The 21,719-nt window shown below is 52.5% G+C and overlaps 8 protein-coding genes across 8 annotated transcripts; 2 read left to right on the forward strand and 6 right to left on the reverse strand.

Annotated features, from left to right (window-relative positions):
- Window positions 1–1,469: 1,469 nt before the first annotated feature.
- Window positions 1,470–2,324, reverse strand: J4E86_006224 (uncharacterized protein; the record flags this gene model as incomplete). The annotated part of the gene is made up of 3 exons (XM_051446755.1): window positions 1,470–1,733; window positions 1,785–2,216; window positions 2,271–2,324. The coding sequence occupies 3 exons, from the start codon at window positions 2,322–2,324 to the stop codon at window positions 1,470–1,472; spliced, it is 750 nt and encodes a 249-aa protein (XP_051302330.1).
- Window positions 2,325–4,299: 1,975 nt separating this feature from the next.
- On the reverse strand, window positions 4,300–6,038 carry J4E86_006225 (uncharacterized protein; the record flags this gene model as incomplete). Its single annotated transcript, XM_051446756.1, has 4 exons — window positions 4,300–5,235; window positions 5,285–5,742; window positions 5,796–5,946; window positions 5,994–6,038. The coding sequence occupies 4 exons, from the start codon at window positions 6,036–6,038 to the stop codon at window positions 4,300–4,302; spliced, it is 1,590 nt and encodes a 529-aa protein (XP_051302331.1).
- A 1,853-nt stretch (window positions 6,039–7,891) lies between these two features.
- On the forward strand, window positions 7,892–9,768 carry J4E86_006226 (uncharacterized protein; the record flags this gene model as incomplete). The annotated part of the gene is made up of 5 exons (XM_051446757.1): window positions 7,892–8,180; window positions 8,233–8,563; window positions 8,615–8,974; window positions 9,029–9,396; window positions 9,461–9,768. 5 exons carry the CDS (start codon window positions 7,892–7,894, stop codon window positions 9,766–9,768), a joined length of 1,656 nt encoding a protein of 551 aa, XP_051302332.1.
- A 298-nt stretch (window positions 9,769–10,066) lies between these two features.
- On the reverse strand, window positions 10,067–10,645 carry J4E86_006227 (uncharacterized protein; the record flags this gene model as incomplete). The annotated part of the gene is made up of 1 exon (XM_051446758.1): window positions 10,067–10,645. One exon carries the CDS (start codon window positions 10,643–10,645, stop codon window positions 10,067–10,069), a length of 579 nt encoding a protein of 192 aa, XP_051302333.1.
- Window positions 10,646–13,211: 2,566 nt separating this feature from the next.
- Window positions 13,212–14,273, reverse strand: J4E86_006228 (uncharacterized protein; the record flags this gene model as incomplete). Its single annotated transcript, XM_051446759.1, has 1 exon — window positions 13,212–14,273. One exon carries the CDS (start codon window positions 14,271–14,273, stop codon window positions 13,212–13,214), a length of 1,062 nt encoding a protein of 353 aa, XP_051302334.1.
- A 1,001-nt stretch (window positions 14,274–15,274) lies between these two features.
- On the reverse strand, window positions 15,275–16,534 carry J4E86_006229 (uncharacterized protein; the record flags this gene model as incomplete). The annotated part of the gene is made up of 2 exons (XM_051446760.1): window positions 15,275–16,243; window positions 16,310–16,534. 2 exons carry the CDS (start codon window positions 16,532–16,534, stop codon window positions 15,275–15,277), a joined length of 1,194 nt encoding a protein of 397 aa, XP_051302335.1.
- Window positions 16,535–17,741: 1,207 nt separating this feature from the next.
- On the reverse strand, window positions 17,742–19,298 carry J4E86_006230 (uncharacterized protein; the record flags this gene model as incomplete). Its single annotated transcript, XM_051446761.1, has 2 exons — window positions 17,742–18,004; window positions 18,056–19,298. 2 exons carry the CDS (start codon window positions 19,296–19,298, stop codon window positions 17,742–17,744), a joined length of 1,506 nt encoding a protein of 501 aa, XP_051302336.1.
- A 916-nt stretch (window positions 19,299–20,214) lies between these two features.
- Window positions 20,215–21,462, forward strand: J4E86_006231 (uncharacterized protein; the record flags this gene model as incomplete). Its single annotated transcript, XM_051446762.1, has 2 exons — window positions 20,215–20,625; window positions 20,677–21,462. The coding sequence occupies 2 exons, from the start codon at window positions 20,215–20,217 to the stop codon at window positions 21,460–21,462; spliced, it is 1,197 nt and encodes a 398-aa protein (XP_051302337.1).
- Between the last annotated feature and the right edge of the window lie 257 nt (window positions 21,463–21,719).

A 21,719-nucleotide genomic window follows, 5' to 3' on the forward strand; every position in this document is an offset into this window, starting at 1 on the left:
AGCTGTGGCTTCGAGCCAAGACTACCTATGAATACACCACAACACGGTTTCGGACTGCGGTAGTCGCCGGGTTACCGTGTAGTCAATCTTCGACCAAACCTGGACCGCTCGTAAACGCCACACAGAGCTAAATTGATACCCTTCCACAAGACTTTCGAGCTACGCGGCATGCCGCTTGCCTTTTTCGACAGACCCGACCGAAGGCCTCACGCGCTGAGACGTGATGGAGCCCCGCAGGACAAAGAGGAACAGGCAGGAAAGGAATTCACTCTATTGAATTTCACTTCCTAAGCACTGGCTTTCACAATATTGTCCGAGCTCTGGGGCGATCGAAGAGCTTGGCTCCGCAACCAAGGTCCCCGATCTCTTCCCATTTCGCTCAACCCGACCCCGAGTTACACCTTCACCATAAACACCAGATTCAGCCCCGTATACGTCCACCTTTTCGCTTTCCAGCAAACACTTCGACCACTGAAGCGCTACATCGACCCACGTTCAGACGCCGCAGCGGGCTACCGACTTCGTAGCCGGGTACCTCCTCTTCTACCCCGAAACTTTGCACAGCGCCTCCACTGTTGTGCTTTCGACCACCCATACCACTAAGGCGAACCCAGTCAGGAGGAAACACATAGCATATCCACATCATCGCACACTCTCGCGCGCGCTCAATCTAGCCACCGCCTTCGTGAGCGACAATGGCCGCGCGTACCATACAACAGAAGGCTACACATGACCGTCGCTGGGTTCGTCTACCACTTCTATCACAACCAGCAGTTCAAGACGATAGTCCAGACCTCTTCTAGCCTTGAGAACATGGAGCAAGATGGCTTGTTCAAAGTAGGAGTATGACCCAAGCATAGTATCGCTGGTGCAAATAGGTATCCAGCAGCGACGGTCATACTTCTCGGGTGGGCAGTCAATGATCACATGCAGTCACGTCACATCAAGGGTGAAGAAGGCTATTATGATCATGATAACATTACTGCCTAACCTGTTTCAAGGCCAAGGGTCATGTACACATACACGATGGATGCTTTGAAGCACTTCCATCGATGAGAGCTCTGGTGTCATATCGTCAACCTTCTCGAGCTCCCGGTGCGAGCTTTTACGGTCGCACTGTCCGAACGTCCTCGCGTTCCTTCCTCCGCCCGTTATAGCAATCTTTGGGACCATCCCCTCACGCCGCCCGCCGACGTGTTCGTACCCGTAAATGGAAAGAGAAGAGAGTAAAAAGCCTTCGTGACCCGGATTAAGAGAGGTTGAAGGCACCCCGCGTGCAGATGTCTAATCGTGTCGAGGGTAATTTGGAGTTTTGAAAAGGCATGAAGAAGGAAATGCCGCGCACCGTAACACCATGCAATGCCGCAAAAAATGACAAGTTAGAAGGAAAGGTCCAAGTCGTAGCCAAGTCACCGGTTAAGGTGTGTGGTCAAGGCTCTTTGAGGCCGGATCCTGGGAAGAAAGAGTGCTCATGACTTGCGGAAGTCCGACAAGACAGGGTAGATGAGCTCGAAAGCCTGGTAGATCTCCTCACGGACCTTGGCACCAGTGAGGACGATCTTGCCAGATACGAAGATCAAGAGGACAATTCTCGGCTTCATCATACGGTAGATGAGACCAGGGAAGAGCTCAGGCTCGTAGGAAGAGAAAGTGTGATGGCGAGATGCAAGACCCTCGAGACGAATGGGGAAGCGAATGTCGCAGGAGCCAACGATGTTCTGAATCTTGAAGTCCTATGGTGACGTTAGCATTGAATCATACGTACTTAGTCCGATGCGACGTACGGTGAACTTAGCGCTGAACCCGAGCTTCTGGATAATCCGCGCATATTTGCGGGAAGCAAGGCGGCTGTCGTCTTCAGACTTGGCACCGGTTACAACCATCTTTCCACTCGCAAAGACCAAGGCCGTCGTCTTTGGCTCGCGAATACGCATGATCACGGCAGCGAAACGCTTGGGGTTGTATTCGGCATTGCGGGCGTGAAGAGCGATGGTCTTGAGATCGAGACGAGCGGACAGGTTGACGGTAGCGACAATGTTCTGGAGAGTAGGCACGATACCAGAGGGCACTTGTCCGTTCTGAGTATCAGGAGTAGCCGCTGGGGTCGCAACACCGTTCGCGTTGTCGGCAACCTGCTGAGTGTTCTGCTCGGCGGTTGGCGCACTCAGGTCGAGGTTCGCGCCCTGGGGGTACGAGAGAGATCCAGGAGCGACGAACTGAGAGCGAACGTTAGAACAATTTGACAAATGGGAGACATCACAAGAGCTTACCGTCTGAGCCTGGGCGGCGGTGGACGGGTGAGAAGTGAGAGAGTTGGGATCCATGATGAAGTTATTGATTGGATTTGGAGTGATACACTCTTGAGGAGAGCGGTATCTTGACAGACTGCGCAGGTCAGAGTGTGTTCTAGAGCGGCAGCGACGGTCAAGTCGGCGGACTACGAGATCGCGAGGTAGAGAGCGAGGTCGGTCGACACCGGAGGGGTGTGTCTATGAGATAGGTGGAGACGGTACCGGAGGCAGGAGAGCTACAAGCGAATGTGTCCCTCGCGTACGTTGACAAGTATGCCGTCGAGTGGTGCTGTCACAGTGGACGGCGGGTTAGTGTGTAGATTAAGTGACCAAAAGCGTAGCCAGCAAGCCTTTGGCGGGGTAAGTCGAGATTGCGACTGAGGATGAGGCTGCTGTTGGGCTGTCGCAGGCTGAATATAGCTAGCGCCGATCGCGACCTCTGAGAGAGTGGATATGTGCGAAAATGGCACACCGGGATTTCTGAGTCGCAGTATTAGAGAGCGCGCAGTTGAAAAGGTGAGTTTTCGATCTGCGGCGATGGTAGAGTAGAGGGTTGAGGTGTTGCGACAACGGCGGGCTCGGCGGAAATCTCGTTAAAAAGTTGGGGGGGAGGCCGAGTACTTATAGTAGTGGCTGCCTGCGTGCCAAGCCGTTAGCGCCCCGCTACGTCGCAGGGATTGGGCGGCGATTGGGGCTTAGCCTCAGATTTCCGGTAGCGAGAAGATTCTGCTGTGAGTAAAAGGGGCTCCCAGCGTCATGCGCAACCGTTTCCCTTCACTCCCCCAGCTTCACCCCGCATATGCGACGCTGCAATCACTGAGCCGGTTTGCTTGTGTCGACTGCAGCGCTGCCGACAGGCTCTCCGCGACACTGGAAGGTGCAGCGCGCATGTTGCTGCCTTACTGATGCGCGCAGGTCGGCCGGTGCCTTCCCTCGTTACCAGCGATGACGACGCACTGACCCGGATTGAGCGATGGCCCAAATCCAGCCCGTCCACTCGACCCCGTCGCCTCACTTGCCGCACTCTGGCCACCAGCAACGGCGCAGAACGAAGAGAAAAACTCATCGCGACACCTTTCCTTGGACCCCTTGGGTTCTGCTGGTTGAGTTGCCGCCCTTTGAAAGGCGTGCGACGACCTGAGACACTTGCGGTACGCTGCGCCTCCCCCGGGCCTGTTTAGGCACGCACCCTGTGAAAGTGCAAACAATAGAACACGCAATCACGGCGACAACAAAGAACTTGATGGGCGAAGGACGGCCGCATGCGAGATTGTGATCCGGGGATGATCGTGGAGGCATTGGGAGGGTGCAGCCTGGTGCACGACTTTTTGGGTGTTGCATGGATCGTCGGCCTATGACTCACGCCCGCCCTCACCGGAAACCGACACATCTCCCCTTGCCATCAGCCTCCGCCTCCGCGTTGCTTTTGTAGTCTGGACCCCATTTACACGTGTCTTCAACCCTGGAGTAGTTTGGTGCTGATGGATCTTTGAGACCTATGGGCTGCCAGATATCCCATCTTTGGAAGCCTAAGTTGCAGTTCACATTGGAATGTCTACAGAGAAGGTGCACGATTTAAGTGTAGACTTCGAGTATATCTTATCAGAACGAGCACATTCTTACCGACTGCGATCACGAAATGTGGATTGATGGCGGGGATCGATGACTAAGGCAACCTGGGAACGGCGACAGTCGGCGCATCTAGACACGCCCGCGAACCAGTCCCAGCCCCCTCCAAATTTACCACTGCACGAAGATCACAGCAACTCACGTCAGCGTTGCCTTGTGACGTCTCTTGATGAAAGGGACGCGTTATTAGTCCTGAAAACCCTGGCTACGATGATTATCCTACCTACGGAGCAATTCGCATGACGCGCCGGACGCTGTTGCCAACCAGCAGCACGCAACAGACACCAAATGCAGTACGAACCCAAGAAAAGAGACGACCTAATGACCTACCCCGGCGATCTCAAAGTCTCAGCTTCGAAATCCTGCAACGCCATGCCTCTCATAACACCCTCTTCTTGAATTGAACGATGGGACCTTCACGAAGCGAGATGTACGCGTCTCTCAACTGGAAGTGACCAGGGTTCCTCTGGCCCCAGCCAAGATCGGGGCGGCCTTCTCCCACGTTCTGCCCAGGAGCCTGACGCACGTCGTATCTCCAGAGAGTCCTACCAACGATCATACAGAGTTGTACCATCGCCATCTTTTGACCTAGGCAACTACCGACGCCCTTGGAGAAAGGATGGAACGATCGCTTCAGATGGTTCACCTCCTCTTGTGTGTTGGTGTCCGAGACCATCCATCTGTCTGGGCGGAAGGTGTTGTAATCGCCCCAAAGAGCTTCATTTCGACCGAGCGACCACTTCGGAACACCAATTACGATGCCGCCAGGAAGGTGTTCACCAGCGATCATAATGCCACCCGGAAGCACGGTGCGTTCAAGCTCACTTGGGCCAGCCGGTGAGAGGCGCAAGGACTCGTATACCGCTGCTCGGAGATACTCGCACTTAGCCATTAGATCCGGAGCTGAGCCGATCTCTTCGACATCGTTGAAATTGGTCCTGATCTCATGAACGAGCTTTGTATAGACCTTGGGGTTGCGAGTAATGAAGAAGAAGAGCGCGGTTACAGTTGCACTGGTTGTATCCGAGCCAGCAACTGTGAGCAAGTTTGCATCGGCAATCAGATTGTCGGTACTCAGCGCGTAATCACCCGTCTCTGGATCCTTCGCCGTGCATAGAAAGTGGAACATGTCTTCTCGAGCAACTGGACGTTTCTCGGCCTCATTCCTCCGCTCGGATTCGATTCGGCTTTTGGCCAGACCTTCCGTGAAGGCAAAGTAAGCTTTGATCTCCTTCGGAGTGATGAGCTTCATCAATGAATCCAAGCTGCGGGGCTTGAGCCAAAGCAACAGGCCTCGGAATGGGGATTTTGCGAGCTACGGCGGTCAGCAAGACAAGGTGCGGTGAGGAGCGGCGACGACTTACTGGGTTATAAAATCGCAAGTATCTAGTAATGTTGTGTGGGATGCTCTTCAGGTCATTCAACCCTGGCTCCTTGGTGTTGTTGGAGCTGCCGAAGCAGATGTCGCCGAACATGTCGAACAACAAGTAGTCAGCCCACTTGGTTAGATTCTGTGGTCCAGACCACCCCTCACCACCGAAGGTCTCACCCGGCAGTAATTCGTTCCATCGATCGACATGTCGAGCTACGAAAGGCACGGTAGCCTTGACTGATTGCTCGGTAAATGCCAAAGAAAGAGCCTTTCTCCTTCGAGCATGCACCTCTACATCCGTACAGCCTAGTGTGTTTAGGTCATGTTTGTTCCGTCTCCACACCTCATAGAATGGGGACTTCTTGACGTTGGCTTTGTAACCAAACATGGCGTTGTAAGCTTCCGGGGTCTGGAAGAGTAGGAGATTGGGAGTTGCCCGGAACTTGTCGCCTGCACGCAACGTTAACGATATGGCTTCAAGGGTCGAAGCCTGACACACGTACCATAGATCTGGAACTGCCTCCAAGACCAGATGTGGCGGTCTCCTTTACAGGCATGGTAGAAAGAGGGTATGCCGGAGATGCGAGCAAAGAACGGTCCCGGCTGCTTTGCGAGAGGATGGAACCATAGGTTGTATATCGTGGAGTACACGAGCTATCCCATGTAAGTTGAGACCGTGTATTAATGTGGAGTATACTGACATAGATGGTAGCTACGCCAAGAACGAGCGGGGCGGAGACAATCATGTTGGAGAGTTCTGATAAATTGTAACGGCTGATACTGCGGAAATCAAGACTCCATGACACTGAACTTTATATCTTGTCGCTCCGAGCCATCTCAACGGCCTCCAGGGCTTCCGCCAACCCCGCGAGACACGCTCGAACCGCCTGGGCACACTATCTCGTCCCTCAATCTCCACCTCAGACGGCCCGCCACCATACCAAGATGAAGCTTTCCCATGCGCCTTTTGCACAATTTAGCACAATCTGTCGCGACGTGTCGGGCGTGCCTTCCATCTGACCACCACTCACTCCTTCGACTTCTTTTTATGTCTTCAACGCAGCCCCAACCCGCTACTTCCGACATACTCCCGATGCCATACCATCCCAACTGAGAAAGGCCATCACTATCAACAATCATCCGAGCATATTGAGCGAACTAGTGCTATATCAGCGGGGCGGGGTTTGACAGTGCGGTAGCCCTCAACGCCACATTTCAATACACCCGTACGCACATGGCCCCAAGCCAACGATAGTTTAAGACGTCCCGTCGTCTTGCTTTTGGCGAAGTTATAAGCGCGATGTATGTTTTGAGTATAATGTCAAACTGCACGTAAGCGGATGTGGCTATGATAGTCATTCTTCAAGACTAGGTCTCATCGCGGCATAATGGGTTGTGGGGTTTGCAGTCATCCAGCGTTCGCTCAGCTTCAAGTCGCCGACCCCGACGACGACCAAGTTATACTCATTTTGTAGCTCGGGCGCCTATTGAAGGGGCTCATCTTGGGGGCCACCTCATACAAGAAAACACCGAACAAGCCTGGAGCCTACATCGACGTTAGGTCACCTACTTGCATGTTCCCATGATGATGTGCAGACCTATCCAATTTTCTCCTAGGTTGATTTACTATCATCAGTTATAGGGAGAATAAGGTCCTTCGCCAAGTCAACTCCAATCTCGCGCTGTAACGTTCGCCACGCATATGGGCCATTCGCACTGGACAACCTCTCCGGTCGCATTATGGCACCACGCGACAGATAAAGAATGCAGCACTCCGGCACAGTCGATAAAACGAGAGGATTTTCGCATGCGAGCGTTTTCTATTGGACCATGGATGAGTTATGCCCAAGCACTCGGTACGGGATAAATACGGCTCCAGGTTCAACATCCAACGGGCGGCTCGCGCCTGCGCTAAGACCAGCCCCAATGGTCGCACAGCCCCGCCCCCACAACAATGATCCTGCCGGGAAGGAAAGGGCAACCCACAGCTGAACTAAGAGCTAACGTACTTACTATCTGTACGAATTCGGGCATACCGAGAACAGCCTCACATATGTGGATTTTGATCCTGCTCGCTTATGCATGGGGCCGAAACCAAAACCCCGTTTGATTGCGGCGTTATGTGATACCGTGTTCCCGGAATAATCAGCTTACTTACTATAGACTCGCGCAATGGCACGGCAAATGGGAGGCATAACTTGTTACATCGTCGGGCTGTCAATACTCGAATAGTACTCTTCGCCGTACGCAGATGGAGAACCGCATTTTCACGACCAGTGAATGGCACGGTCTTATCGAAAGAGCAAGGGAAACGCCATGCTTGCATACAATACGTGGCACAGTTGCCAGCCCCTGGCTGAAGCACTCTTATAATTCCATTATCCTTTTCACCTCACACATTTCCACACAAGCTATGCAAGTCGTACCTGACTTTGTGGTTCGCACTTTCCTTGGTCACCTAGCAACAGCAGCGACAAACAACGCGCCTGCCTCTCTGGACCCTTAGCGAAATCTCTTGCGCTCTCACTCCTACACTTCTCTCCCGCTCTGTTTCACTCACCGCACCTCATTTCCACACTTTCGTTGCCAAAGCATGACCATGTCTTCTACTCCTAAGGACGATGCCGTACTGGATAACTCGAGTGCCGAGAAGGCGTCGACAAATACTTCCGCCCCCGATGAAGCTGAGCCGGTGGTAGCGACTGATGAATCGAAGTACATCACAGGCCTGAAGCTCTACCTGATCAATGCTGGTCTCACGATCTCGATCTTCCTCGTTACTCTCGAATCGACCGTCATCAGCACTGCCATTGTGGACATCACCGACGAACTGGGTGGCTATGAGAAGAGCTCATGGCTTTTCACGGCATACATGTTGACCTACTGCAGTAAGCACTTCCTTACCCTCACAGACTGACCACTTCGCTAATCATGTCCAAGGTCTCCAGATGATCTGGGCAAAGCTCTCAGACATTGCAGGACGAAAATACACCCTCATTGCTTCGCTACTCATCTTCACCATCTTCTCAGCGCTTTGCGGAGCTAGTCAGACACTCATCCAGCTCATCATGTTCCGGTGGTGTCAGGGTATCGGCGGCTGCGGTGTGTACGCACTCACTCAACTCATGTTCATGGAGATTGCGCCACCAGGCAAGTTGCCGAAGTACATGGCAGGTGTTAGTATGGTGCTCGCACTCAGCCTGATCACGGGACCGCTTCTTGGTGGCGGCATCACCCTGCATGGTAGCTGGCGCTGGATCTTCCTTTTGAAGTATGTACACGTCATTGAAGAACATGGGTCAACGTACTAACATTGGTGGAGCGTTCCTGTCGGAGTTCTTACTGCTGTGTCACTTTGCTTCACACTTCCGAGAACGCTGTTCAACGAGCCAGCTGCGCAGCAGACTCACCCGATCTTCTCGAAGCATTCCCTCAGTCGACTTGACTTCCTTGGAGCGACGTTGATGCTCGGCACTCTCGTGTTACTCGCTACAGGTCTCCAACAAGCGTCGCTGGACTATGCGTGGTCTTCCAACAAAGTCCTTCCTCTACTCGTCGTTTCCGCGCCTTTCGCCGTCGCGTTCTTCACATGGCAATGGTACATAACACAGCGTCGCACCAACCCCGAGCCCGTCTTTCCGTGGCGCTTCTGTCAGAGCCGCATACAGCTCGGCATGATCATGTAAGTCCACAACTTTGTATCCTCATCATGCGTCATTCTGATGTAGACATGCAGAAATACCTATCTCTCCGGCACGGTCATGTTCGTATGCATTGCGCAAATCCCCCAACGTTTTATCACGGTCAACGGCCTCTCTCCCCTTGCCGCCGCCGCCCGACTCCTCACATACGGCGCTTTCGTGCCCTTTGGCAGTGGTATCGCTGGTGCGATGATGGGCAAGCCCAGGATACCGCCATGCTGGATCATTCTCGGTGGCTCCTTGATGGAGATTCTCGGTATTGCGTTGCTGTCGCAGATCGATACTTCGTCGCATATCGATGCTAGTCAGTATGCGTTCCAGATCATTGCCGGAACGGGAACTGGTCTGGTCAACTCGGGACTCATCCTACTTGTGCCGTACGCGATGGATAAAAGGGATTTGGGTAAGCTATCCACTACATTCACAAACGCATGTGTCCAAGGTTTCCGTTTACTAACGACTACCAGCGGTTGGCTCAGCAGCTACATCGCAGTTCCGCACCCTGGGCGGTCTAGTCGGTATCGCCATCGTTACGTCCATCTCCACGCCCTACATCCGGTCCCATCTGACCGACATATTACCCTTGGAGCTTGCAGAGAGCCTGCTAGAAAGGACGGAGTTAGTGCAGACTCTTTCACCGGAAACGTTGGAGCGTGTGAGGCAGGTGTTTGGTGAGGCGTATAACCTGCAGGTCAAGGTACTCATCGGGTTTGCGGTCGCCAAGGTACCGGTCACGGGTATGATGTGGACAAACTTGAGGGTGGAGAGTAAGTGAGCGGGCGAAGATCGGCACTGAGCTTTAGGGATGACAATTTCATTCGACGAATACGTCAAAGTGCACTTTGTTGTATTCCAACGTCTAAGAAGACCCCGAAGGTACTCAGTAGCTTCGGATAGATAGACCATTGTGGTCAAGACATCACAGCCACCCACTTCGTGCCCGCTCTCACCGAAGTAATTCCAGATATCATCGGAGGCACTCTATCACTCATAAAGCTCCGATCGATTCGCAAAGACTGCCTTGGCTACGCGCACATGCTGACCTTCTCTTTCCATCAACTCGTTAGAAAGTGCTAGCTCGAGTCTGAGCCATCTTCCTCTGCCTCAAAGGCCTCATCGTCATCCTCCTCCTCCTCTTCGAAATCCATGTCCTCATCGCTGTCCAGGAAGTCGTCGTTGGACAGCGTGAACGCATCATTCCTAGCCTCTGTTTCCTCGGCCTTCATCCTCTCCAGCTCAATCTCGTGCGCCTGTCTCATACGCGCATGCTCGTGTTCCTGGCGGGCGACGCGTCGCGCCACAACGGCCATGATCGCATCTTCACCGTATTGCGGGCCCAAGGTGCGAAGGATGTTGTTGATGTCTTGCTGTGTGATAGGGTCGCCAGTAGGTTCGAAGAGAAGGCGCTTGCATGTTGGACATGTGTTACCGACTTCGAGCCAAGCGTCTAGGCATTGTTGACCGATGATGTGGCCGCAGGCGGCGATTCGTACAGCACGGTGAAGCTTGGACTCCGCCGATTTACTCTTCGTAGGATGAAGGGCGAGAGGATGGCGGCAGATGGTGCAATCTTGCGATGCATGCGCGTGCGACTGTTGGACCTGCTCGAGACCCAGGCTGTTGAACATTTCTTTGCTTGCGAAGACTGTCATTTTGGATGTGAGAAAGCTGAAGTAGTCGCGAGTGTATTATGTGTCGCGGAGGGTTGAGTTCGGTTTCAAGGCGGGTGGTATGTGACTAGGTGAGAGTGAGAATTGTTGCCGGTCGCACCTTCTCGGAATGGAGCAATCGAGGTGAATTAGTGCACGGTTGTCGCAGCGATTTTTTTGCGATTGCTATAATGGTCTGAACAAGCGCGGGTGCGCTGGCTTGAGGATATAAATCTCTTGGAATTACATTATGAGCTTGTCGCATTGGCCAGGACAATGGGTGTCGCCTGTATACCATGGTTCAGGACAATTTTTCCATATCACAGTAGACGACCGGCGTCTATCAACCGGAAAATCGCGTGCAGCCCTCACGGTGTGTGAGTGGGTTAAATAAACCTTTGTAAACGGTAAGGCGCCACAGGATTAGGACATGTTCTACGGTCTATTCGGTGCACATTCGGCTTCTGCGGTAACATTAGGGACTGGGAAGTGTGTTTGTAAAGAGGATCTTGAATTAGGGATTATGCTACCAAATCCCAAAGAAAAGGTACGCTGTGGGTTGTGCATGACCGGGAAAAGCGATGTATTTCATGAACCATGACCTCTGAAACATGCCGCCGTATCATCTGTCTAATCTCTGAAAGCTCAACCCAATTCCTTAACTATTCCAATTGATGTGGTACCGGCCGGTAGTGCTTTCAGCTGGTTCGATAAGATCCTCAGATATCCACTCCTTCTCTCTCGTTCTCCGCAAGGGCTCTGCGTTCATCTGAGCAGCGCGAGTGATATGGCTTGACAAGCCGAGTACCAACGGATTTGCCGTCTCCCATGCGTCAAATTCTTCAAGCGAAGGGCTTGAATTGATCATATGGACATCATCTGACATACCCACATTATCCAGATAAATTCGAATCGTGGGTGCGCCAGACATTCTCCAGAGGTTGTCGATCCAGTGTGCTTGTGGTATCTCTTTGACAAGCCATTCAGTACTTTTGAACCAAGCTTCTAGAACGATTGGTGCGATTCGCTGTAAGGCCTCCAAAAGCTCAGAAATGCGTACACCTTGATCGTTCCTGATCCTTGTCAGAAGTGTATTACGGCCGTTTCCATGCATTTTCCAAAAGTCGTCATGGTAAATGCCTAAAGCTCGGCAGGGTGGTGATGTGACATGCATAGACCCAATAGCGTCCAACAAAGCTTTGCTCGAGAGGAATGAGTTGAGCAGAAGTGTTTGCGGGCTATTTGCCGCTTTCCTCAAGCAGATTTCCCATCTACCGAGTCGATGCTTGCTCTGGTGCTCTTCCGCAAAGAGTGCTTCCAGGTATGGGTTTATCTCCAACTGACTAAGATCTAACCAGTATGTGTCCGTCTCACGGGATACACTATACGTCATCCTGAAGGCATCGCCTCGCTGACCCAAATCCATATTATTGAGGGTGTCAGATAAGGAACTGGGTAGATCTCGCCTTTGTACGCACTTTGCGGGAAAGTACAAACTCCAGCCTACGCGCGCCCTGCACCATCTCTTGTGAATGCGATCAAAATTTGCCTCAAAATCCCTCATCTCTTCGGAACTGGGCTGCAGAGGCGCCATAGCGTTTTCGTCGATGAGCTGTCCATGCTCTACAGTATTGCAACGCGACGATAATGGTTTTCGGTATGTAGTAGCGGGCATGCCACTGCTTATAGTGGCGAATACTGAAGACCGCCAGCTTCTCGATACATGCAATGCTCGAATTTGCGCAGCAGGTCCGGCGAATTGGAGTATGAGATCTCGTAACTCAGAAATTTGAAGCATTCGATGTTCTGTGTAGGTGGGACGCTCGTCGTTTGGCCGCGCGTAGAAAAGAGTGTTTTTGTGGTACGATGGGTGGTACGACGGTTTGTATCGATAGCTGGAGATGCGTGTCGTCACCTGCTGTTCGACTTGCTGTCTCCAGTCTTCGACTGCCGAACGTTCTGCATTTGAGTAAGGCGGCTCTGCTTTCGGCCGAACATTCATGAGGTCGCTCATGCTGTGCTCAGAATTATGCATGAACACATCAGAGGGAGGGAGGCCTGCCGGGTCTTGATGTGGTTCGTAGAGTGAGTAGAGTAATACCATGCGAGGTTCCTTGCTCTGCTCGAGTGCCCCTTCGTCGCTGAGGCGGAGAGAGTATGGAAAACGCCCGGTGGTCATATTGTCGAATGTATGTGAACCTGCAGTCGGGACGCGGCAGTGTTCTCTTATGTACAGGCCAGGTATGCAAGCTCAGTACATCTGTCCTTTGTGTGTTCCACGGTCGCTGGTACCGTCGACGAACACCCCCGGGGCCGGTCCCGATGGCTGCCTTGACGCTAACCAGAAAGCAGCTAGCGTTTCAACAAACTTCCCCGAGCCCAGCCTCCCATCTTCCATTTTCTCAGCACCTTGTACAAGGAAAACGCCAAACACACACCTCCCAGAAGCCTACATTGCTGTAGGGAATGTGTAAACTTTAACTTTTGGCCTAATGTAGACAGCAAAGCACCTGTTTAATTGTTTCTTCTTATGACGTCTTTCTGATTACAAAGATGTATTTCAACTCACTCACACATCGTGGCTCGTCCCCCGATCCATGCGCATGCTCTCTTCCACTGTTGGGCCGCCTTTGCTATTCTGCAGCAAGTAGTTATTACCCTTTCGAGATTCCTTCTCGGCTTTTCTTGCCTTCTTCGCCGCCTTCCTCTCTTTGCGCGAGGGGAATTCGCTTCCAGGCCCTTTCAAGACGACACCAGGATGTACCGCTGCTAGCAACACCAGAGCCAACACCATCGGCACAGCATCCAGTCCCAAAACATACCCCTCCGTGCCAACGAGAACGTTCGTTGCACCCTTGACACCGGCCGAGAACTCGATCAACCGGAAGATGATACGCGTCGTGATGAGCACAAGGACAGCATACAGCGTATACGTCAGCAACTTCCAACGCACCGTACCTGCCCTCCGGTCACTCTCCGTATCCTCCCGACCTTGGCGCTCCACCCTCAGCATATCCAAATGAAACCTAATAATCAAGGCCAGGAACATAAGAATGAAGACCTGCTGCACACCCACACCAACCATATACACGTTCTTCCCGTACCCATTGGTCTTAGCACCAGCCTGCGGGTTCATCATCACACCACCCGCAGCCTGAACAATGAAACTGAAGATATCAAGTCCCACAAACCAGCGCCCTATCTTCACTGCTTCGATACGCCATAGCTTCTTCCGCGGATGCAAGAAATACACCAGCCGGCCCGCGGTCATGTACACAAAGGCATTGATCCACAGTGGCGCGAGCAGGAAGAGCAGCGTGGACAAGATCACCAACGCCTCATTTTGCTGGTTTCGTGTGCCGAGCGCGCGTAGGATGAAGGAGACAAACTCCCAGATTGCGCCTGTGATGAGCACCCAGCAGAAGCGCTTTCGATGAAGGACTGCGAGGCCGATGTGTGCGACTGTGAGGAGGCCGAAGAGGAGGGCAAAGACTATAGCGGCGGCGAGGGAGGGGTTGTATTGGTATAGCGCGTTGCAGGCGTAGGGTGGGACGTGGCCGTTTGAGTCGGGGATGGCGGTGATGCATGCGGGTGTGGTTGGAGTGCTGGAGGGGGCTGTTGACGACGGCATGTTTGGTAGAATTACTTGATCGTTTTGTCGCAGCGGACTGGTAAAGACAAAGTCTGTTCTGGGATATCAAAGCGAGTGTGTTGGAAAGGTGGCAAAAGCACCATGATTCGCTTTATGTGGTCATGCTCCGCGTGTGACGTCTCTTTCTTTTCGTCCACGCAGCATTAAATGGACTGGTATAACGCTCCAAGCATCAGGCTCCGCGGTAAGACGCGTTCGTGCTTAGATAAAACCCTTTCCAAGCAAAATGGCGTGCGGGTCCGTTTGGCAAACCCTCCGAGGAAACCTTCGCATCCATTCCGATATGCCAAGCCATCCGCGGAGGGTTTCCATTCCCTCCGGTGAGCATATAAAAAGCTGAAGTAGATGTTTGTGTTCCCCGACTCTGCCCTACCACAGCAGCAAGCCACCTCTTGGCTCATGTAAGACCAATCATTTAGTACCGAATGTCTTAGCACCGATCATGGGTGTGAGCGGAATGCCTCCAAGCACGTTTACGAAAGGAGAGGAAAGACTGTATGATATGATTAAGGAATAAGTATTATGAAATTACCGTCGTGGTGTGTGTAAATGTAATCATGTCAGGGTATCATGCAAATCATCGCTTCAGAACGCCATGTCTCTTCCATCTTTCGTCTTCCTGTCGCTTTTGCCGTCGTTTTCACGGGCATCATTCAATATCGCGCCCAGCGCGCCATCGAGTCAATGTTGGGACCTGCAGGTGTGCTGTGTGTTGTGCTTCTAGTAAGAAGTGTTAGCTGTGTTCGTGTTGGAGAAAATTAATTGAGACTTACTTTGTGCCATCACTCGCTTCAAAAACAAGAAGTGCATCATGCATGCAAGTGCTCGAAGATCTAAAGCTTCCGGGGACTTTTGAATACCCAAGAGCATGCCTGATTGGTTCGGTGGGGAACGCGACATCTCATTCGCTGTCGAAAGGTATGATGAGGTTCATAAGAACGCCCAATGTATGTTTTCCTGTGCCGCAGACCTCAAACTCTTCAGACGAGCCTGCCAATCAGCAAGCTACCATCGCTTTCGCTCGCCCGCAACTCCGGGTTGCGATAAACTGTATGCGCCGGCCTTGGCAACACAGGACCTTGGCTATCGCGGCTATCCTGACTTGGGCTCCTTGGCTGGTCGGCCTCAGCGTGATGTATTTGAATGGCCGGGACTTCTGGCATGTTGTGGTTCTTGGAGAAAGCTGAGCGATATTTCGACCGTGCCGTCATCTTGGGCTGAAAACCGTGTGACGGCATGTCGGGTCGCTCAAGGTTGCTGCATTCGATAAACTCGTCATTGCGGGAGGTTGAGCGGGAGCTCTTCGGACGGCTGATGCCGGTTATCGAACGGCGGCGCCCTGAGTCATCCCTGGAGCTGAATTTGCGGGCGACGATATCGTCTAGGATGGACTTGAAGTCGTCGAGGAAGATGGTGTCGGATGCGCACTTGAAGACGAGGGCGAACCGCCAGTATGGATTGATGCCGCTACTGGCCGTGACTTTCGCAGCGCTGACGGCAACGTCGGTAAGCAGGAAGACAATGGAGAGTAGCATGCATGCCAGCATGACGCCAAACCTCCTGTTGATACCGACAAGAGTCCACAGACTGAAGGCGTAGGTCTTCTTGATGGCATGTATGAGCTTCCATGTTGTGAAGATCCACCAGGGGTCGCGCAGCAGAGCCTCAAACGGCCGCATGCGAGGGTTGATGTTGGAGCCGTTTGCAAGCTGATTGAAGTAGGCGAAGTTAGACCACGCCTCTGCTATCCAGAACGGTTGAACACAAATGAGCGATATGATGAAGAAACGAGATCCCCAGAGTGGTAAGAAGGGTCGGATCTTGAGCCACGAGACGACGTTGTGGAGGAAATATGATATGAAGAGTAGGGTTGCAGTCGCGCTGAGGTACCAGCCATATTTCGGGTCGTCGACGAAGATGAAGGTGCCGTGCCAGATGGCAAGGACAAGCTGGGTTGGTTAGTAATTGGTAAATACGATGAAGCAATTCGCCTGGAGAGCACCACCGAGACTCACCTCAAGTAGAATGAGCTTGTGAAGCCACATGCCAGAGCGGTAGTTGCAGAAGACGATCAAGATGAGGATGATCAGAGCGCCGACATTGTACCCTTGAGCCCATGCCTCGAGAAAACCACCCTCGGTCGTCATGCTCTCTCTGTTCGGTGGCGAAGTACGCGTCGTAGCCGTTCCGGGGAATCGCTTCGCCATGGCCAGCATGTCCATGGTGCTGAGCGGTGCCATTGTTGTTTCTTGTCAATTCTCAGATCAGAGCGAAGCTGAGTCCGGAGCCATGTAAGGCGACTTCACTCACGTCGCGTATGAAGTGAGAGCGCGTCGACAAAGTGGGGCCGATCGTGGGCGAGAAGACGGGTGAGTGGCAGCAAGAGGCGTGAAAGAAACCCGGGGTATTGCTGCCTTACATAGAGTGGCAGAACCGGCTTTCGGGTAGACGTTATAGCAAAATGCAACGTTCATACAAACCTCTGCCGCCCTTCCAATGTGGCGGGACCGGCAACAAGGCGGTTGGGCTGGGTGGGCACAGCGAGGCTTTCAGGGCTGCTGGCCGCAGTAAGCCTCTCGCGCTGGCCACGGAAATACGGAACACATGATCGCATTGCCATCGCGACGGAGATGCCGCCGCTCTAAATTCTGACAAACATATTGCGCACCAAGTCTAGGTTGCGCAGACGTCTTATTGCGCGACGGAGCAAATAGGCGGAGCCGGGTGTTGTTGGTGTGATGCGTTGTTGATCGGCGGTGATGTCAGGCGTGGCTGTGGTCGACAGGGCTGCCTTCTCATCTGCCTGAGACGAAAGCGAAAACCTTACGCTGACTCGACGCCAAGGTCTGTTGAGCCTCATTTCAAGTAGTACATAGTAGTACATTTGGGCGCGCATTCGTAAGAGCTACTGCAGTAGCGGTCAACTTGACTTCCACTACCTGAGGGCGAGCAGTCAGCGAACCTCGCGCGTAGTATCTGTGTTGGGCGAATTGCAAGGAGCGATCGGTGTAAGCACACTAACTGTACGACGGAGGACGGCAACGAAGGGGCGATCAATACCGTGCCCGGCAACAATGTAAGCCATGGCAATGAGGAAAGATGTCATACTGTCGCAAAAGGAACAAAGAGGTTGTTCCAAGATCTCATATGCCCGGCATGATCTCATCCGAACCTTCCACCAACCTGTCACGCCAACGAGGCTGCATCAAAAGTACAGCAAAGCAGAAAAAGCCATGAAACACGCATGCGAATGTCGAAAGTTTCTCTTTTATCGTTTCTGTATCTATGATTACATTACGGAGCGTGACGTACGATCTATGACCCGATTGGCTACACGCGCCAGGGCTCACACTAAGCCAGGGGCCGAGAACCCTTTAGCAGAAGGAACAAAGAAACCGCCCAACCTCTCTCATCTCCCCCATTTGCATTCTCCAGGAAGCCTTGTTTCTACCCCGTGTGCGTCTTTTCTTCTTTGCCCGCAACCGCTATACGCGTCTTGCCCCACCGGAAATCGTCCATCCTCCACAGCGTGTAAAACTGCGTGCAGACGTTGACGTAGGCCGCGGACCAGGTATAGGCAACGCAGCCAATGACCGTTTGGACAACATCGATGAACGAATCGCACGACATGAGGGTGACCATTAAGTCGAAGACGCGTCGGTAGTACTCGAAAGCTACGATATAAAATATGGTCCGATCGTCCAGGTCACCTATTATGATGTTAGCAAAATTTCAAGAATCACAGCCGGAGTGGTACGTACGGAAGAACCGTGAGATAAGAAGCGCTGGGTTTTGCACCCAATGCGTCAAGGAAGCCAAAGCAGAAGCTCTCTCCATCCAGCCCGTCGATCTGCGACTGAGGAGCAGACTGTCGCTTGTGAGCGGCCCCAGCGTCCATCTACGGCGTTGACTGACGAACACCGAAGGAGTATTCGGTGCTGTAGTGTACGCTCGCGCACTGAGGTTCACACGCGTCCGGACGTGGGCGTAGTGTGCAATGACGAGACAGACGTGGTCTCTGTCTTCACTCATCATGGAACGAACTGTACGGAAGAGACCATCGGAAGCCTTGGGATAGTATCCAAATTTCCCCAGGATGAAGTCGCCCATTGTTTCCTCGCAGACCCGTAACAATTGACAGCAGCCGGGCAGGCACGTCACCTTTCCACTTGTGAGACTCTGGCGCAGGCGACGCCGATGCTGGCCAACCATGTACTCGGCGTTCTGATAGAGATACGAAATTGTCCAGCCTCCCAAAGCAATCGGGTCGGGACGAATGTAGCCGGTTACTCCCACGATCTCATCGCCTTCTCTTGCGGTCTGCATCAGGTTGTGAACGCATTTGGTGTCGAATCGGGTGTCTGCGTCTATTCCAAGAGCGTAGTCAACTTTCTGGATGGATTGGGTCTCGAGGAAGCCTGAGAGCTCGGCGAAGAGCTTGGGCGAGATCATCTTCAAATCAGGGTTCGCCTTGCGCTGATTGAACTTGTTCAGGAACGTCCGGATGAGAATGATGCCATCCCGTTTCCCGCGGTTCTCGTTCTTGATAATGCAGATGATTGGAAGCCCTCGGAATTCACCCTTGATGATTTCAATGTCCATTGGGCCGTCGTCCCAGGCAGTGTACGCCTCCTTCATGAACGTGCTAGTCGAACGCTCAACAATATCTTCTTTGAGATGGGCGGAAGTCGTCTTGGTCATGCCCTTGCAGCTCACGCGACCATCGCAAACTACGACAATAGCCTTCTTGTGATCATCCAGCGACTGCTGCTCAGCCAGCGAAACCAGCGAATTCATCATCTCTTCATACGACTCGTTGTAGCAGCAAAGTAGGTAGACCAAGCTCTCCGGCGTTGCGGGGATCGTGATCTTAGGCGGGTTCAATCGCTTTCGAATGAGGGCATGGATGACCATGGTGATTTCGATCATATCCACAACGGCTCGAAGAATTAGGTTCGGGAAGAGGACCCAGGAATACTTTGCCCAGTCTGCAAACATGTACATTATGCAGAGGCTGAGTAGCTTTATCAGCAACTCGTATCTTACGCAGTGGGGTGTGATGGTTTTCATTCACTTACTTGAATGGTATTAAGATGGCCCATATTACATATTTCTCAATCCTGAGACGATCCGTATTGACATCTGGTAAATGTTCAACAGCGCTGCTCAAAACCTTGGAGGAGAAAAAGCGCGATCGTTTCTTGAGATTGCCTGCAATCTGAGCGCCAGAGCTCGCTGTATTGAGGACATCCATCTTCATGGGGAAGATAGGAATTCCTGTGTCGTGATGTGGTTAACGGCGAGTGCTGCAGGAGCGAAAGATGCTATTCTAGTATTTTGTACAAACGCCATGTGCCTTTTGGAATTCAGGGTCACTGTGTCAGGGTACGAGCGTCAAACTAAGCATATCCACAATGGAAGTCTGGTTAATCTCTAGAACGCCAGCTAGGCGATACAGTTTCAGGCGGTGTAACGCAGGGACGCCAGGGACGGTGACAGGGCTGATCACCGAGGTACCTCCAGGCGGCGTGACATCTTGTGCCTGCGTGCGTGGCTTTCCTAAAACACATTTTTGTGGCGATTTTTCATGCTGAACACGCATTAGTTCGGAGGTACACCGGTGAGTCCAAACATACGGACCGCTTCGGAATACTTGGTAGTACCGAAGCTAAGACTTGGCGCGTAGCGAGACTCGCTGCTAGTGTATCAATACCGGATGAAATTTTGCCATCGCAATACGGTCATGTCTCAGTGGGATTGTGCGTTCAGTAGAGTATCAAGATAGGAGTAATTTAGCGAGTTCAAATATATACCTCGTCCCTAAACCATGTCGTCTCTGGGACTTCTCGATTACTGAGCTTGTTATTTCGTACATCACAATTTGTACGACCACGGATTATCACCGTATTACGACATTCCCATGGAGAAACACGATCAGAATGCCGTTGTTGCGATCATCGGAGTGGGATATGTTGGCGAACATCTCATGGAAGTCTTCTCTTCCGCTTACCAGGTTATTGGATACGACGTCTCGGCTTCCCGGATAGAAAGATTGCGATCGAAGCACTCACAGAGGTACAATGTCAAATTCTCAACCGATGAGAGGAATTTGAAGGACGCGGCACACTTTCTCGTTTGCGTACCGACCACCCTGGGATTGAGCGGCCAAGTAGACTCATCACATGTCCGCAGCGCGATAGACATGCTGCAACGCTACGCAACCAGCAAATCGATAGTAGTCATAGAAAGTACCGTCGCCGTCGGCATGACAAGAGCTCTCCTTGGGCCGCTGGCCGGATCCCGCGGCATCCTTGCGGGGATGTCACCAGAGGTAAGATGATCTTTTCGTCCGAAAGAACGAGTACTGGCTGACACCTACCAGAGGATCGACCCAGGCCGAATCGAGCCTCCGCCTAAATCAATACCAAAGGTCGTTTCTGGGCTCGACGACATTGTCCCGGGCTCGCTGGATGCCATTGTACGATTGTATGAGACGGTGTTCGACACTGTCATCCCTGTCAGCAAACCCGAAGTCGCGGAAATGTCAAAATTGTACGAGAATTGCCAAAGGACGATAGCCATTGCGTACGCCAACGAGATGTCAGACGCTTGTCAGGGACTGGGGATCGACCCCTTCGAAGTGGCACGCACAGCCGCCAGCAAACCTTTTGGGTATCTGCCGATGTACCCGTCGTTGGGAATTGGGGGTCATTGCATCCCGGTTAACCCGATCTACTTCATGTCGACATGCAATCTTCCGCTCCTACAACAAGCGCACGAGAAGATGATGTCGCGGCCGTCGCGCATCGCTAGCCAGCTTCTCGCAACTATGATGGACGAGTGCCACAAGAAACATGGTTCGACACACCGCCCCAGGCTTCTCGTTGTCGGAGTCGGTTTCAAGCCCGGGCAGTCGGACCTGTCACACTCGCCAGGCCTGCAGTTGCTGAATTACATGCGACAGTCTGGCGAGGTAGATCTCATGTTTTGCGATCCTCTGGTTAACCAGGAGGCGATACCCGAAGTATCAAGATTGGAAGAAGGTTCTTGGAAGCCCGACGTCTTGAGATCGTTTGACGCCATCGTGGTAGCGGCGAAACAACCTGGCTTAGATTACACAGTTCTGGAAACCTTGGCAGATGTGCGGATTGAAGTCTGGAACCGATGATAGCTGACGCGGGCGTCAGAGGCCGACACATCTTCAGTCGCATTCGCAAAGTGGCTCTATTGGTTGTTTGGCTGGCCATCTTCTGTACATTACGGTTTTCGCCTATTTAATGGTAATACACGCCATCTTTCGTAATCGGCCCGAGGAAGTGATCGTCCGGTCTTTGCATTCGGTACCCAAGTCTAAGACCGGCTAATTTTGTCTGCACATTTGGAGATCGGGCCTAACGGGCGTTTATTTAGTCCATACCGGCGCTT

This window comes from Alternaria arbusti (genome assembly GCF_024043155.1).
Source record: "Alternaria arbusti strain BMP 1465 chromosome Unknown scaffold_7, whole genome shotgun sequence".
Classification (NCBI taxonomy): Eukaryota; Fungi; Ascomycota; class Dothideomycetes; order Pleosporales; family Pleosporaceae; genus Alternaria; species Alternaria arbusti.